This window comes from Gymnoscopelus braueri, assembly GCF_963280865.1.
Source record: "Gymnoscopelus braueri genome assembly, chromosome: 15".
Lineage (NCBI taxonomy): Eukaryota > Metazoa > Chordata > Actinopteri > Myctophiformes > Myctophidae > Gymnoscopelus > Gymnoscopelus braueri.
The window spans coordinates 21,883,413-21,898,283 of NC_137620.1; the positions used below are offsets into that span (position 1 = coordinate 21,883,413).

Sequence of the window (14,871 nt, forward strand, 5' to 3'; positions counted from 1 at the left end):
TGTGTTAACTGCTCTAATTGGTTGAGCCTGTAATTAGTTGAAAATTAAGTGGGGTTGTGTAGAACAAACCTGCAGTCTGAGGGGTGGGATTGGTGGGTCTCCCTATGGGCAGCGTTTCACTCACTGCTTCATGACTAAGAGAAGATTGCCAGACAGCCAAGCAGCACATTTAACCCATTCAATCCAGGAACGTGTCATTTTAAGATTTATTTGGCTATTCAAAAATAGCAGATGTACAAGCTCATAGTGCGGCACCGAGTGCCACGCTACGAGCTTGTAGATCTGCTATTTTCTTAGAAGACGTTTTTTTTTTTACTCAAATCTTTGTTTCTGGGGATTCTAGAAAATGTCTTCTAATAAATCCTAACAGTTTGTTTTTGGAGGGACCCCGTGAAGCAAATATTTGAGTTAAAAATGTATACATATATTCAAAGATTTGCACACATTTTCACGATTTCTTGAAAAAAAAATTGCAGATCTACAAGCTCATAGCTCGGTTTAGACATCTAAAGTGACACAGATGCGTTACCGGGTTGAATGGGTTAAATAATGGAAAATAACTCTGCCAATGTGTATTCTAGGAACTGGTGAGTCAAACACAAAGCAGGTGTAGGTGAGTGTCATGCACTACAATTAACTGAGTACTAGCAACAAAGCAATTAAATAGAAGTAACAGGACATTTTATTCAAACTAGCAATTGTACTATTAATAAATAGTCCCATAACTGACAAAAGAAAGAAGAAGAATGTTGTAATGTGTGTTTCTACTAATAACAGTTCAATATCAGCTAAATGAGAAAAAAAATATGTATTTTATGTATATGTATTTTCCATTTTAAAAGGCAGTTTTTGGGCCTTATGACTCTCTAACTCACATTCACTTGGACTGTGAACATATATAAATACAAAATTATGGGATGTACACTACTGTACGTTTTGTTTTACCTTGCCGCATGAGAGGGTGTGGGGTTCAGGGGTCGCTGGGCTGCAGAGCACACGCAACACATATCACATTATATATTTTCTGATCTGTTGTTACCTTCTTCTAATGATTATGAAACCTTTACCAAAGAATGAATCTATTCAAATAAATCTTGAGAGGTGAATAATCACATCACACGCTACTGGTTGACTAGCTTCCAACTAATCGTTTAGTACTGGTAAATGTCTTTACTGTTCTCATGCGGGGCGACTGTCAGGAAGGCCTCTGCGTCGTCTGTCTTTGGAAACGGTGGGAGCTCTATGGACACACTCCTCATGTCTGGAGCTTGGTAGTGAAGCTGACCCTGGAAAATATGTTTCCCTCACACTCATTATGCAGTGACACAATATCATAGGTGGAAATGTACTGCTATTTCCAGATTTGGTGATATTCTAATCTAGATATAATGTCTGTCTGTCTGTAAGATTTCTATTCTATCATTAGCAAAAAAAAACTGTGAGTATACTACATGTGACATTTCTTCAGATTTGTGTGCATCTTTGTTTTTTACATGGTTGACTATACATGAAACCAGTTCCTATGGATTCGATCCGAGGAAATTCATTGCGTTGTTGTTTGTTTATACATAAACATGAGTGGTGGAATATAGTTTTACACTAGATTCTGCAAACCTTTTGTTTATTTGTTTTCTTCATATTAGCCATGAGGGGTCTTTCACCAGAATATCACATTGTGTTCTTACCTGGTATAACGGAGCATTTTCTGGGTGAAAATAAGGAACAACCATTCTGTTCCTCAGAGCTTCTCTACATGCCTTATCCTCCAAGAGCTCTTGTCTGCAATGCACACACAGTATGCACACGCACGCCAACACAAACAGTGATGTTCAGAAAATTGTTGATCAGCAGTTTTAAATCAGTGCCTGAATAAATGTGATTAAAGTGCAAGTCCATTACACGCCGGGTTCAAATTGCTGGAGGGGTTCCATGCCTCTGCCTTTTAAATCCCCTCTGGTCATTCATTTGTATCACTGGGGAGGATATGTTTTATCCCTGCTTCTGGTCAGACTGAATTAAATACATGCATTTCCTTTTGGAGAAATGTAGACTTGATATCTAATATCAAACGTACATTTTATGTTTTATAATCTCACAATTTAACAATGTATGTTAACCACATTTACCGTGGCGTCCCAATTTCGGGCAAATTTGTCAAAATCTTTCAAAGTTTTGTCTTTTTCTTTTTTCTTTCAAAGATAGTGAAAATAGCACATCTATAAGCTCAGCTCACATGTCACATCGTGGTGCATTGTGAGCCTACTGTATAGATCAGCTATTTTTGCTTTTTGTCGTATGAAGTATACAGTATAGGGCTTCAGTGATTACAAAAATGCCCTCCCACCTCAAGACAGAGATCTGTGGTGCCCTGCCCATACTCTCCTATCTAATTCTTTAACCCATTAAGACCTGAGGCCGATTCTACAAACGTTTTCTAAATCCTAACAGTTTTATGAAAAGGTTATGTGGCTAGATCAGTGGTTTTCAAACCTTTTCATGTCAAGGACCCCCAAAATTATGTGTATTTGGCCGCCAACCCCCCATCTCAAATTATTTTGTTCCAGGGACCCCCAGAAGCAAAGATTTGAGTAAAAAATGTTCGCCTTGAAATATATATATACATATATTCAAAGATTTGCAAAAATGTTCACGATTTTTGAATAGCTAAAGTATAAAATATGGATAAAAACTAAAATGACACAGATGCTTTTCCGGTTTTAATGGGTTGAAAGAATATATACTGTATATATATTTTTTTAAACGTTTTTCCCCTGAAAGACGCATAACAAATAAAATAAAAAACGAAGGGAAAAGAATGCAACAAGGTCTACCTGTGTTGTGCAATTCTTTTGGTCCACTGGGATTCATTTCTCTTGGGATTCTCACTTGCAACACTGTAGTGGAGAAGAGTTCACTTTGCATTTATAATTTAGAAATTGAATTAATCTAATCCATATCCTCAGACGATTATGAGAACTTCTCTATGTAATCAATATTTTATTGGGATTGCTAGGCTGGGCTTTTACTTAACTTTTATGTTATTTCTTGGCTGTATTCTAATGTTGTTGTATATGCTGCATTGTACCAGAGTTACATTCTGTAACATTTGAATTACAAAAATAAGAAAATAAATTGCATTTATATTACAATTACTATATATACTCACTCACTCACTCACTCACTCACTCACTCACTCACTCACTCACTCACTCACTCACTCACTCACTCACTCACTCACTCACTCACTCACTCACTCACACACACACACACACACACACACACACACACACACACACACACACACACACACACACACACACACACACACACACACACACACACACACACACACACACACACACACACATCATTATTTATTTATTTATGCCAGTTTTTGCTTTCCTACCTGTCTTCTGATGACATATCTAACTCCAAGACTGGAGCTGAGACTGCTTGGGTATACAGACTGGCTATGTCCACTGTGGATACACACACATGCACACTCACACACATGTGAGAGTCAGCCTACTACCACATAATTGTACCACATAATCCTACCTGCATTACAACATTGGTCTTGATTGTTTGTAATCCCAACCTTAACCTTAATGACTAAATGATAGCGTATCTCACATCATACCAGATCAACTATTTTTGACAAAATTCAGTGTACAATCACTAGCCTGAAGTAAATGGTTACCCACTTGAAGTCCTTTTGTCAGATGAATGACCTTTGCACTCTGCCTCTGGAAGTGACTTTAAAACAAAAAATAATAACATATTACTTTTGTTAGTTATGTGCATTGAAAAATACATTTCTACTTGTCCATTGTGTGTGTGTGTGTGTGTGTGTGTGTGTGTGTGTGTGTGTGTGTGTGTGTGTGTGTGTGTGTGTGTGTGTGTGTGTGTGTGTGTGCGTGCGTGTGCGTGTGCGTGTGCGTGTGCGTGTGTGTGTGTGTGTGTGTGTGCGAGTGTGCGCGCGTGTGTGTGTGCGCGTGCGTGCGTGTCTGTTATGCTGACCAGAACCAGTTTGAGCAGGACGCTAGCATGGACTCTCTCCTCGTCTGTGCGTGGATCTTTGACCTTCCTGTCCTCTGACAGCTGCTCTCTCTGTAGGAAACGCTCCATGCACTCCTACAGACAAAAAACACGGTTTGTTTTGGTTTGGTTTACTATACTTTACAACAGAATGGAAGCTAAATTCATCTGCAAAGTACATTTGGTATTTGTCCTAAGCATTTAACCCATCCTACCTATAAGGAGCAGTTGTCAGTTACTGAGTCTTTAGCTATTCAGTGTCTTTCTCAAGCAAACTTTAACTAACTAGAAGTGTGGGGGTCTACGGGCCCCCACACCTACGTCGCACCACGGATGGAGATTTCTGTATTTGTCAGTCCTTCTCCCTTTAATGCCCATACGTGGAGATCCCTGATCCCAATCGACACACTACAGCTTAGAACATAAATGGTTGTAATTTACCTTTAGCCGTGTATCCAGCTTGTGTCTGAGCTGTGTGGTGACGGATGGGTACTGAATCAGCTCTCTGAGCTCCAGGGCCTCTGGGCAGCTCAGGATGGGATGAAGAGAGGCAGGAGAAACACTGGGCCTCTCTGTCAGCGTCAGGCCCACTCCCAGATCAGAACCCAACGGAGGGCCCGGCGTCTTCCTCTGGGTTAGGAGAGGCATACAGAGATAAGTGGTGTGTGTGTGTGTGTGTGTGTGTGTGTGTGTGTGTGTGTGTGTGTGTGTGTGTGTGTGTGTGTGTGTGTGTGTGTGTGTGTGTGTGTGTGTGTGTGTGTGTGTGTGTGTGTGTGTGTGTGTGTGTGTGTGTGTTAAATCCAGCTTCTATCAGCTGAGGCTTTTAGCCAAGTCTGCTGTAACCCTTTTTGATTTTGAACATCTTATCCATGCTTTTATCTCAACCCGACTCGACTACTGTAATGCACTTCATGTTGCCGTTAGCCAAGCCTGCCTGTACAGTTAGTCCAAAACACTGCCGCTCGCGGCTCGCCTCTTAAGGGGCACGGAAAGTACAATCACATCTCCCCGATTCTTGCCTCCCTCCACTGGCTCCCTGTTCGTTACAGGATTCAGTTTAAGATTTTAATGTTTGTTTTTAAGTCTTAAAATGGGTTGGCACCCATGGATATACAGTATCAGAGCTTCTACCCTACAAAAGTCTTGAGGTCTACTGAGCAGTCACTTCTTCAGGTCCCACAAACAAGGCTGAAGACCCGGGGGGATAGATCGTTTTCCGCTGTAGCGCCCAAACTGTGGAACGATCTTCCACCCCATGATAGAGTGTCTCAAACCATGCTTGTGTTTAAATCACGTTTGAAAACTCACTTGTACTCCTTGGCTTTCGATGATTCAGACTTACCCATTATCCCTAAACAGTTTTTTACTATTTCTAGAAACATTTTCAAATAGTTCAAATAGCCAATCTACAAGCTCACAACGTGTCGATGTAGATCGGCTAGTTGAACTATTTGAAAATGTTTTTAAAAATGGTAGAAAATGGCAAAGAAGTTTAGGGATAATGGGTAAGAGACCGGTGAAAATAGTGCCCTCTATGTGTTTTCCCCTGTTTATTGTGTATATTGGTTTGTTTTACTTGTAGTATTTTTAGTATATGTTACTGAATGTACAGCACTTTGGTTCAATGCTGCTGTTTTAAATGTGCTCTATAAATAAAGGTGATTGGAATGGATCGTGTGTGTATACACATGTGTACCTCTTCTCTTGGGAAGTCATGCCAAGTGCGGTTCCTGAGGTTGGCAGGGATGATTTCGGGGTTCTGTTTCCCTAGCACCCACTGGGACCACACACTCTGGTGACTGGGCTTTAGGATGGTGATATTGAACACGCCTGGGTAACACACACGCATGCGCACACACACACGCACACACACACACACACACACACACACACACACACACACACACACACACACACACACACACACACACACACACACACACAACACCTATGTAAGATGTTAGTTGTTGTAATGAAGATTGAATGTTATATAGATACAGTGATCTGTGACGTAAAGGTTTAGTTCAGAATTTTATATTTGGTTTGAATAACACTTCCCTGAATAGCCTGCTATGGTAAAAATAGATCAAAACCCTTCCGCGGCTAGTAATACATACAGTACAGTATATTGTTGCTGCCAGGTGGAAACCACAAATCAAAAAATGTCAAAAATAGCATCTACAAGCTATGAGCTTGTAAATCTGCTATCTTTGCTACTTTTATGTGACACTGGAGCATGACAAAGTAGGGCATTTCATTTACATAAAAAAGAAAAGAAAAGGAAAAGGAAAAATATGGAGGTAAGAGGGTTTCTGCCTGACAGCAACGATATGTAGACCATTGGTTCTCAAAGTGGGGTCGTGGGTGTAGTTAATATAGCGTCATTTTAACCACTTTAAACATATTTAATACTTTGGCAATTCAAAAATAGCAGATATACAAGCTCATAGCGTGTCACGTTGTGCCGCACTATGAGCTTGTAGATCGGCTATTTTAAACTCAAAACATTGCTTCTGGCGGTACCTGGCACAAAACATTTTCAGATGGGTGTCTGCGGCCAAATATATGTATCAATTTGGGGGTCTTTAATTGGCACGAAATAGTTTGAGAACTACTGATATAGAGAATCCAAAGATTTGTACCGTGTGCATCAGGCAGTGGTTCCTTCAGCAGAGCCACGGTAGGATCAGAGTAGGCCTGGTCCAGAAAATCCTCCACACTGTGAGAACCGAGGAACTCCGTGCCTGAGCCATCCTCATGGACCAGGAACAGCCTGGAAGACAAGGACAAGAATATATCTTCTCTGGTCTGATCTTCTTCACAGTGTTTCTCAAACATTTTCATGTCAAGGTCCCCCAAATTGATATGTATTTGGCTGTGGACCCCCATCTGAAAAGATTTTGTGCCGGAGACACCTACAGTATAAGAGAAGATGTTGTATTGTTAAAATGTTTCTTAAAACAAATGTGCAATTTTTCATGATTTTTCTGTATATAATGTTTTTCAAGTATAAAATAGGGGTATAACAAATTTAGCTGGGGACCTCCTGGAACCCCTCAAGGACCCCTGGTCCTAATGTTCAAAATAATATTCAGTGAGAGGGGATTGCTGCAGTTCCCCAGAGCACCCAGTAGTGGTCAGTGTGACCATTCATGAACTCCTACACCACCTCCATGTAAGTGATGCACAGTACGGAGGCCCACCTGGGACACTGTTCTCCATGTTTCACATGCAGTCGGGCCATCTCTCCATCCTCTTCCTCTTTTTCACTGTCTTCCTCCTCCAGCTCCCATGTGCTTTCAACAGGACTGGAGATCACTGCTGATGTCTGTCCATCTTCACTCACCTACCAGACACACACACACACACACACGCACGCACGCACACGCACACACACACACACACACACACACACACACACACACACACACACACGCATGCACACACACACACACACGCATGCACGCACAGATATAACTTATAAATAACTTATTTGAATTTTCCATTAGCAGTAAAAGCCTTTTAACAGTTGGCTAGTTAAGGGGAGCGATCACTCTGACATTCGTCGCTAGAAATTGGCCGCCGGGCGACCCGATGGTTGGGGCACATAACACATGGGCACAATGCTGTGATGATCAGCGAGTCCCAAGTTTGCTTAATGTCTTCCCCTACTCTTTCTCTGCATTTCCTGTCACTCTCTACTATCACTGTCAAGGCAAAAAATATATAAAAAATATAAAAGAAAAAAAGGAAATATATCGCCAACAAAACTATTGGTTTTAAGACAGAGAAAGGTCGATAATAAAGTATAGATGTTCTCCTGATTTGTCTCTCTGAAAAAAAGCCATTTTAGTATGAAAATCTCGGGAAGATTGTGTGGATTGTGATGATCGGGTCCAATATTTAATTCAGTGACCATGGGGCTAAAGAATCGTTCAGAATATTGACACTTTTGATACTTACTAAATCTACATATTTTTGTATGTACTTCATGTCCTGTTATTATATTGGTATAGCATTTGTATGTCAATATATAATTGCTATGGTCTTCTGTCCATTTCACACAAAATGTAAATATTTAATGTATGCCCTGAAATCCTGATTAAACAAAACTGTGGAGAAAAAAATGAATTGTTCAGAAGTTGTGTTCAAGTTCACTCTTCCATTGGAAATAATAGACTCAACAACCTGCTTCCGGTCTCCTAAAAAGGCTTATGCAGAGCGAGCAACGATCAAAATGATTAACTGACCTGGAAGTGGTTGCCGTCAGGATCTATGACCTCACAGGCCATCAGGCCCGTGTGACTCATGGCGTAGCTTCCTGGTTGGCTCTGTGGGGTTCCACTCTCTGGGCTGGGGGTCAGGGTAGGGTGGGACGAGTACACACTGGTCCCGTTCTCCTGGATCTGAAGCAGGCCCGCACTGGAGGGAAACACCTGCAACACACAATTCAATTTTCAAATTTCGATTCAAATGAGCTTTATTGGCTGTAAACATACGTTTACATTGCCAAAGCAAAGAAATATAATAAAAACAATTTAAGACAATGGGGAAAGTATATACAGTTGGAGGGGGTAGAGCCTGTTAAACAGAGCTATGTCACATTGCGTTGTATACATGTTATATATACAGGGTATACAGCTTTTTGAAACGGATAGCAGCAATCTTTTGCAGTCACTTTTGGGACAATTTAGCAGCATTTTTCTCAAAACTATTTAAATAGTAAACAAAAAAAAGCCTCAGATTTAAAATGTGTTTAGAGGTAGCAGCTCTGTCCATTTACACACACACACACACACACACACACACACACACACACACACACACACACACACACACACACACACACACACACACACACACACACACACACACACACACACACACACACACACACACACACACACACACACACACACACACAGAAACATATCAGTTTCAAGCACCTGGAACACATACAGAAACGTGTGTTTCATTCATTTTTCATGTTGGCAACTAAATAATAGTCCAGACTATGGTGTCTAAAAAATAGGTTGTGTAGGCTCTCTTATTTATCAGAAGTACATGGAAACAAACCAAAACCCGTGAAATACTTTGCATGGCACGACACGGTTCACTTGTAGTTGAAAAGAGCCATTTGTCTGGTCTGGACCCTGTGCCATCCAACCCACCTGATAGGCCCCGTGATGGTTTGCCGTGGCGACTGTCCCATCCACTAGGAAGACGTGCGCCGTGCGTCTCTCCGGGTACATGACCACCGTGGCACAGCCCTCTCTCTCCACCATCAGCACGCGCTCCCTGCCGGTCGCCACGCTCGCCTCGCCGCTTTCACACTCCGTCTCACTGGCAAAGGCGCCCTCCTCCTCATCGTTCCCGCGCACGCTTCGACCAGCGAGCTCCCCTTCTTCCTCGCTGTTCTCACACACGCTCGACTCAGTAGCGCGCGGAGTGCCCTCGGGGCCACGTGCGCTCCTGGCGCTGGTCGTCCTGCCGGTGTCCTCTCCGCTGTCGCACGGCACGCTTACAGCCCTCTCTGCGTCCCATACACTCCCCTTGCCGTCCTCGCACACGCTCTGTGCGCGGCGTGTGACGCACGCTCTCTCGGGGTGCTCATATGTGCACGAATCAGAGTTTGATTTCATGCACCCACTCTCAGGCCACTCCCCTGGGGATAGTATAATAATAGGGAGGAAGGTCAAGTGAGAGAGTTGAAAGTAAGTAAGTAAGTACAGTAAGTACTGTAAGCAATAATAGGGAGGCAGCGTGCATGTACTGTAAGATGTCTCAGAGTGCATCTGTGCATGTGGGTCTATCAATGTGTGTCCCGAGTGTCTGTCAAATCAATAGCACGATTATTTCAAACTTTTGTCTCGATTATGATTAATGAATGATTATGCTAAATATATATATAGTGAAAATAGGTGATCTACAAGCTCATGGGACACGTTGTGAGATTGTAGATCGGCAATTTTCCCAATTATTGTACACCACCAATGTATAACAAAGTATTATACAGGCCACAGGACTTAAGTGGATAATCAGACTAATGGATTTAGTCGATTATAAAAATAATCTATTAGAATTTGTGTTGTTGATTTGTTGATACATAAGAAAAAGAAGAAGAAAATAAAAAAGAGGGGAAGAAAGGCTGCTTCCCGATTATTCGATTACCTACAAGGTTCAAGGTTGCTTAATGAGCAACATTAAGTCAGTTATTGGTTTAAATATCAGTTTAAATATATTTTCGGTTAATTGCCCAGCCCTACGGTGTATGTGATAACAATTTGTCATTCAGATGATATGTGGGACACCGGTGCGTAGCAGAGTGTGCATGTGAGTGTATGGGTGTGCGCAATGCATGTGCCAGTCACCTGTGCGCAGCAGTGTGTGGGAGGGGCGAGGGGGAAGGCTGTCCTGGTAGAGGCTGGTGATTCTGGTTCCGTCTGCATGCTCCACCGTCAGGGTTCCGTCTTTGTCCAAAACGGACACCACTTGATCCTCTCGGGTCAACATCACCTGGCATGATTTGGACACAGGGGTTGGCAAGGTCACTTTCCGATCTTTAAATTCCATTCATTAATACATTATTTAACCCAGGGGTCTGTACTAGTTCCTCTCCCTTTTCCCCCCCATCATAAATTGCATAATGGTCCCTAAGATGGACCAATCAGGTTGAACAGAACAAGATGCATGAAGTGCATTTCACTTGTAATTATTTACTCTTACTTTACTTCCTACACAATCTCTCAAGCAGAATCTGTCAGCACTGCTGCCTTAAACATGTAATGTTGTTGTTTGTTAGTAGGAAGGAATAAACACAGAAGCACCTCGTGGACTAAGAAAGAGGAGGAGCCTCCTTTTTTGTTTCACACGAAAAAGGAGGTTGTGCCCTAAAAAAAAAGCTTTTTCTTCTTCATTTATTTTAACAGAATGGGTTCCCAGATTGCTTCCTACATGTTTTTTGAATAATTCTCTCATCTTCTTGAATTTAACCACTTGAACCCTAGGGTCCCTATTCTGGGCATGACATTATAGCAAACATTCCACCAAAATAGATGAACACAATCGATTGATTGATCATTAAAATAAATGTGCTCGGGAAAATGAACACATACGAAATTGTCAACTGGGCCCTGATCCAGAAAAGGGTTGGGAACCAACTGATGCAGAGGGATAATATGAGGGGGCTCACCGCCTGGGTTAAGGGGTCCGTAGCATGGTAGGTGAGAGCAGGGTCGGTGGGCATGACCTTGTGCGTGTTGCCCACGGTGGAGATGCGTTCTCCGGAGGGCGTGGTGGTTACCCAGCATCCTCTCTGAGGAGTGGGGACCAACTCGGGCTCAGCATCCTTCTTGGTGGCTTTGCCTACACACACACACACACACACACACACACACACACACACACACACACACACACACACACACACACACACACACACACACACACACACACACACACACACACACACACACACACACACACACACACACACACACACACACACACACACACACACACACAGTACATATGCCTTCAGAAACAGAAAAGCATGAACTGCACACACACACATAACCCGACACATTCTAATCTAAACGTACACACTACAGTTTCAAATAAATTGCATCTTGGTTGTTGTATGTGTTGCAGAGACTTTATGGCCTCATCCTGGAACTCTCTCTACGTCACCCTCAGATGCCGGTGCTTTTCGCACCAGCAGGTAAGGTGTGGGACCATGTGGACATAGTTGGACTGCTTAGACAGCAACAGGAGGGATCCATGGAAACAGGGTTCAATTCCATTCAAAACCCTGCCTTAGTCCCTTTTGAGTTTGTTTCTCCTCACCGACCATGCACTCCTTTAAACACTTTATGCAGCACCCTTTACACACACGACACGGTACAGTCATGCGCATATGCATTAATGATTAATGATTCTCATATCCCATCAGTTTAGTTTTTGTTTGTTTGTTTTTGATTAATAAATAATCACTTTTGGTCTTCAACTGCGTCTCCCCTTGTTCCTTCGTTGTGGTTCTGGTACCCCTTTGCCAGGGTCATAACAGTAATTCAGTGTGCTGAAGCAGGGATAAAACATAGCCTCACCAGCGATATAAAAATGAATGACTGGGAGAGCCAAAGCAGAGTCATGGATTCCCCCCACACCCCTCCAGTAAATCTAACCCTAGCATGGCAACCAACATGTGTGAATTCTGTCCCAGTCAGCACAACAGTGGTTGTTCACTTCCAACACAGGTTTCTAAGATCCCTGTACACCAGTAGTTCAGTTCAAAGGTTGTGGAAACAGTGAATTGCATTGGGTAGTGTTGCAGTCTAACCTTTCTTGTTGTCCTGGGTTTCTTTAACGTCTAATATGGATGTCATTTCGTCTTCCACTTCGGAGTCATGCACCCACACCGGACCAGAGTCGGGGCTGAAACTGACAGAGCCATCCGCAAACAGCACCTACACACAGAGGCACTGCTTCAACGATTTTTGTACATGTTTGAGTGTGTCCACATTTGTAGACTCTAAAGGCGGTTATTAAAACAATGACAGTGTCACCTATGGCATGGTGTCAATTGGCTCTTACTGTATGTCACCCACGGTATGGGGTCAATTGGATAACTTGAATGTGTGGTGGTGGTGTGTGTGTGTGTGTGTGTGTCTGTGTGTGTGTGTGTGTGTGTGTGTGTGTGTGTGTGTGTGTGTGTGTGTGTGTGTGTGTGTGTGTGTGTGTGTGTGTGTGTGTGTATGTGTGTGTGTGTGTGTGTGTGTGTGTGTGTGTGTGTGTGTGTGTGTGTGTGTGTGTGTGTGTGTGTGCACGCGTGCGTATACCTCTGTGGATCCGTCCCTCATGTATCTGACCACAGCTCCCTGAATGGTGATGACCCGGGACATTTCTCTAGACAGGGATGGGTCCTGGAGCGCCCCTGTGACCCCAGAACCGTGGGAAGGAAAACTCTGTCTCACCATCACGGCCCCATCGCCTGTAAACACACACGCGCGAGCGCACACGCGCACACACACACACACACACACACACACACACACACACACACACACACACACACACACACACACACACACACACACACACACACACACACACACACACACACACACACACACACACACACACACACACACACACACACACACACACACACACACACACACACACACACACACACACACACACACACACACACACACACACACACACACACACACACACATTCAGAGGTACACAAATGTACATGCAAGAGTTCTAGTTGCACAAAGACAGTTTTGTATAATTATGCTTGTGAAGACAACTCAAGCACTCTGAATTAAACATCCAACCCAGACCAAATCTTGAAATGGCCTCTTTCATGTCCTTCCTTTTGAGATGTTCCAAACCTAGCAAAGACGATAGAAAGATGGAAAGATACATAGTGTGTGTGTGCCACTGACCCTGTGGTTCTTCTGTGAAGAACGTCACCAACAGGCCATTGGGGACAGACAGGTTGAGGCTCTTGAACGGCGATGGCGACACACTCTGCTGAGTGTCACACAAATGAGCCTACACACCCCCCCCCCCCCCCCCACACACACACACACACACACACACACCCACACACACACACACACACACACACACACACACACGTGCACGCCAAAAAACACATATGCCACTGAGCTTTAGAATTAAAAGCAGTATCTGTTACAACAAAGAACCATGGCAGCCTCTTGATTCTTCTTGATCAGTGAGCCCTGTGTACTGCACACACATGCTTTTATTTGTGGTTTGTCTGTTGTTGTCAGCACCTGTGTGTCCTCCTGAGATCTGGTGTGGCCAACTGGGTCCTGGGCCTGGGTGGGAGATGGAGATGGGTCCAGTGCTTTGGGGCAGTGGTTAGAAGAAGGGAGTGGGGCTGGAGGAGAGACTGGAGGATTGCATACAGTCTCTGGTACGTCCTCCTCATCTGGAACCCGAGGACTCCCTGGAATGTCACCACATAGAACCATCACTCACTGTACGGTTACATGAACCCATTAAAAGGAACCCTGGCTAATAAGCCAAATATGCCTTAATAGATTATAATTGCCCTCTATAACTAAAATAAAACATTTAAAACGCCTTAAATCATTTGAAAAAGTAAAAACAACAATTCAGAAATTTAAAAAATAAAAATAAATAAAAACAATTAAAAAGAAAAGGTAGCATAATGTCACGTCTCATGTGGCACCTGTGTATTGTCCGGTGGGTCCGTAGTAACTGTATGAAAGGCGGACTCCATTGTCCAACACAGCTGAGAAGGAACCATGTTTCACGATCTTGGCCACTGTCACAGACACGCACACACACATACACACAAACACGCGCACACGCGCACGCATACACGCACACACACACACACACACACAGGTCATCAAGGTTAATAAATATGTCCTTGTTATTGGTGCCGTATAATTGCATTGATCCATGTGTTTATTAATGTAATTTTGGATCACTATCTATATACTTTCCTATGTTAAAATTGATCCATTATTGTTGTAGTAACAGTAGCCATCATAGCAGTAGTCGTAATAGTACAGCAAGTATTACACAACAAGTAGTAATAGTTAATAATGACAAATGAAAAAAGTCATTCACAGGCATTCATATAGAGCATCGCAGTTCCCACCCACTTCCTGGTTTTTCGTGGTGCCGGAAGGAACAACTCAATGCATTTTTCCCATTGACATTTCCAAAAATATTTATATCTATTAATTTAAGCCTCGAATCAAGCCATCATGACATGACATGAATCATGACCATAAAAGGTTTTTTTCTGTGATTTTATTTTAT

At 42.8% G+C, this 14,871-nt stretch overlaps 1 protein-coding gene across 1 annotated transcript in view; it reads right to left on the reverse strand.

Moving 5' to 3' along the window:
• spag17 (sperm associated antigen 17) overlaps positions 1-14,871 on the reverse strand; it is a gene marked incomplete at both ends in the record, with an annotated part of 55,890 nt that overhangs the window by 7,071 nt on the left and 33,948 nt on the right. The window contains 22 exons of the mRNA XM_080450839.1: positions 70-134; positions 946-985; positions 1,175-1,286; positions 1,686-1,779; positions 2,832-2,894; positions 3,407-3,479; positions 3,705-3,756; positions 4,021-4,134; positions 4,480-4,668; positions 5,735-5,868; positions 6,681-6,811; positions 7,242-7,384; positions 8,289-8,474; positions 9,210-9,703; positions 10,410-10,554; positions 11,231-11,353; positions 11,723-11,790; positions 12,377-12,503; positions 12,876-13,027; positions 13,494-13,554; positions 13,848-14,023; positions 14,270-14,365. Coding sequence (XP_080306965.1) covers positions 70-134; positions 946-985; positions 1,175-1,286; positions 1,686-1,779; positions 2,832-2,894; positions 3,407-3,479; positions 3,705-3,756; positions 4,021-4,134; positions 4,480-4,668; positions 5,735-5,868; positions 6,681-6,811; positions 7,242-7,384; positions 8,289-8,474; positions 9,210-9,703; positions 10,410-10,554; positions 11,231-11,353; positions 11,723-11,790; positions 12,377-12,503; positions 12,876-13,027; positions 13,494-13,554; positions 13,848-14,023; positions 14,270-14,365 — 2,838 coding nt within the window. The remainder of the gene's footprint in view (positions 1-69; positions 135-945; positions 986-1,174; positions 1,287-1,685; positions 1,780-2,831; positions 2,895-3,406; positions 3,480-3,704; positions 3,757-4,020; positions 4,135-4,479; positions 4,669-5,734; positions 5,869-6,680; positions 6,812-7,241; positions 7,385-8,288; positions 8,475-9,209; positions 9,704-10,409; positions 10,555-11,230; positions 11,354-11,722; positions 11,791-12,376; positions 12,504-12,875; positions 13,028-13,493; positions 13,555-13,847; positions 14,024-14,269; positions 14,366-14,871) is intronic.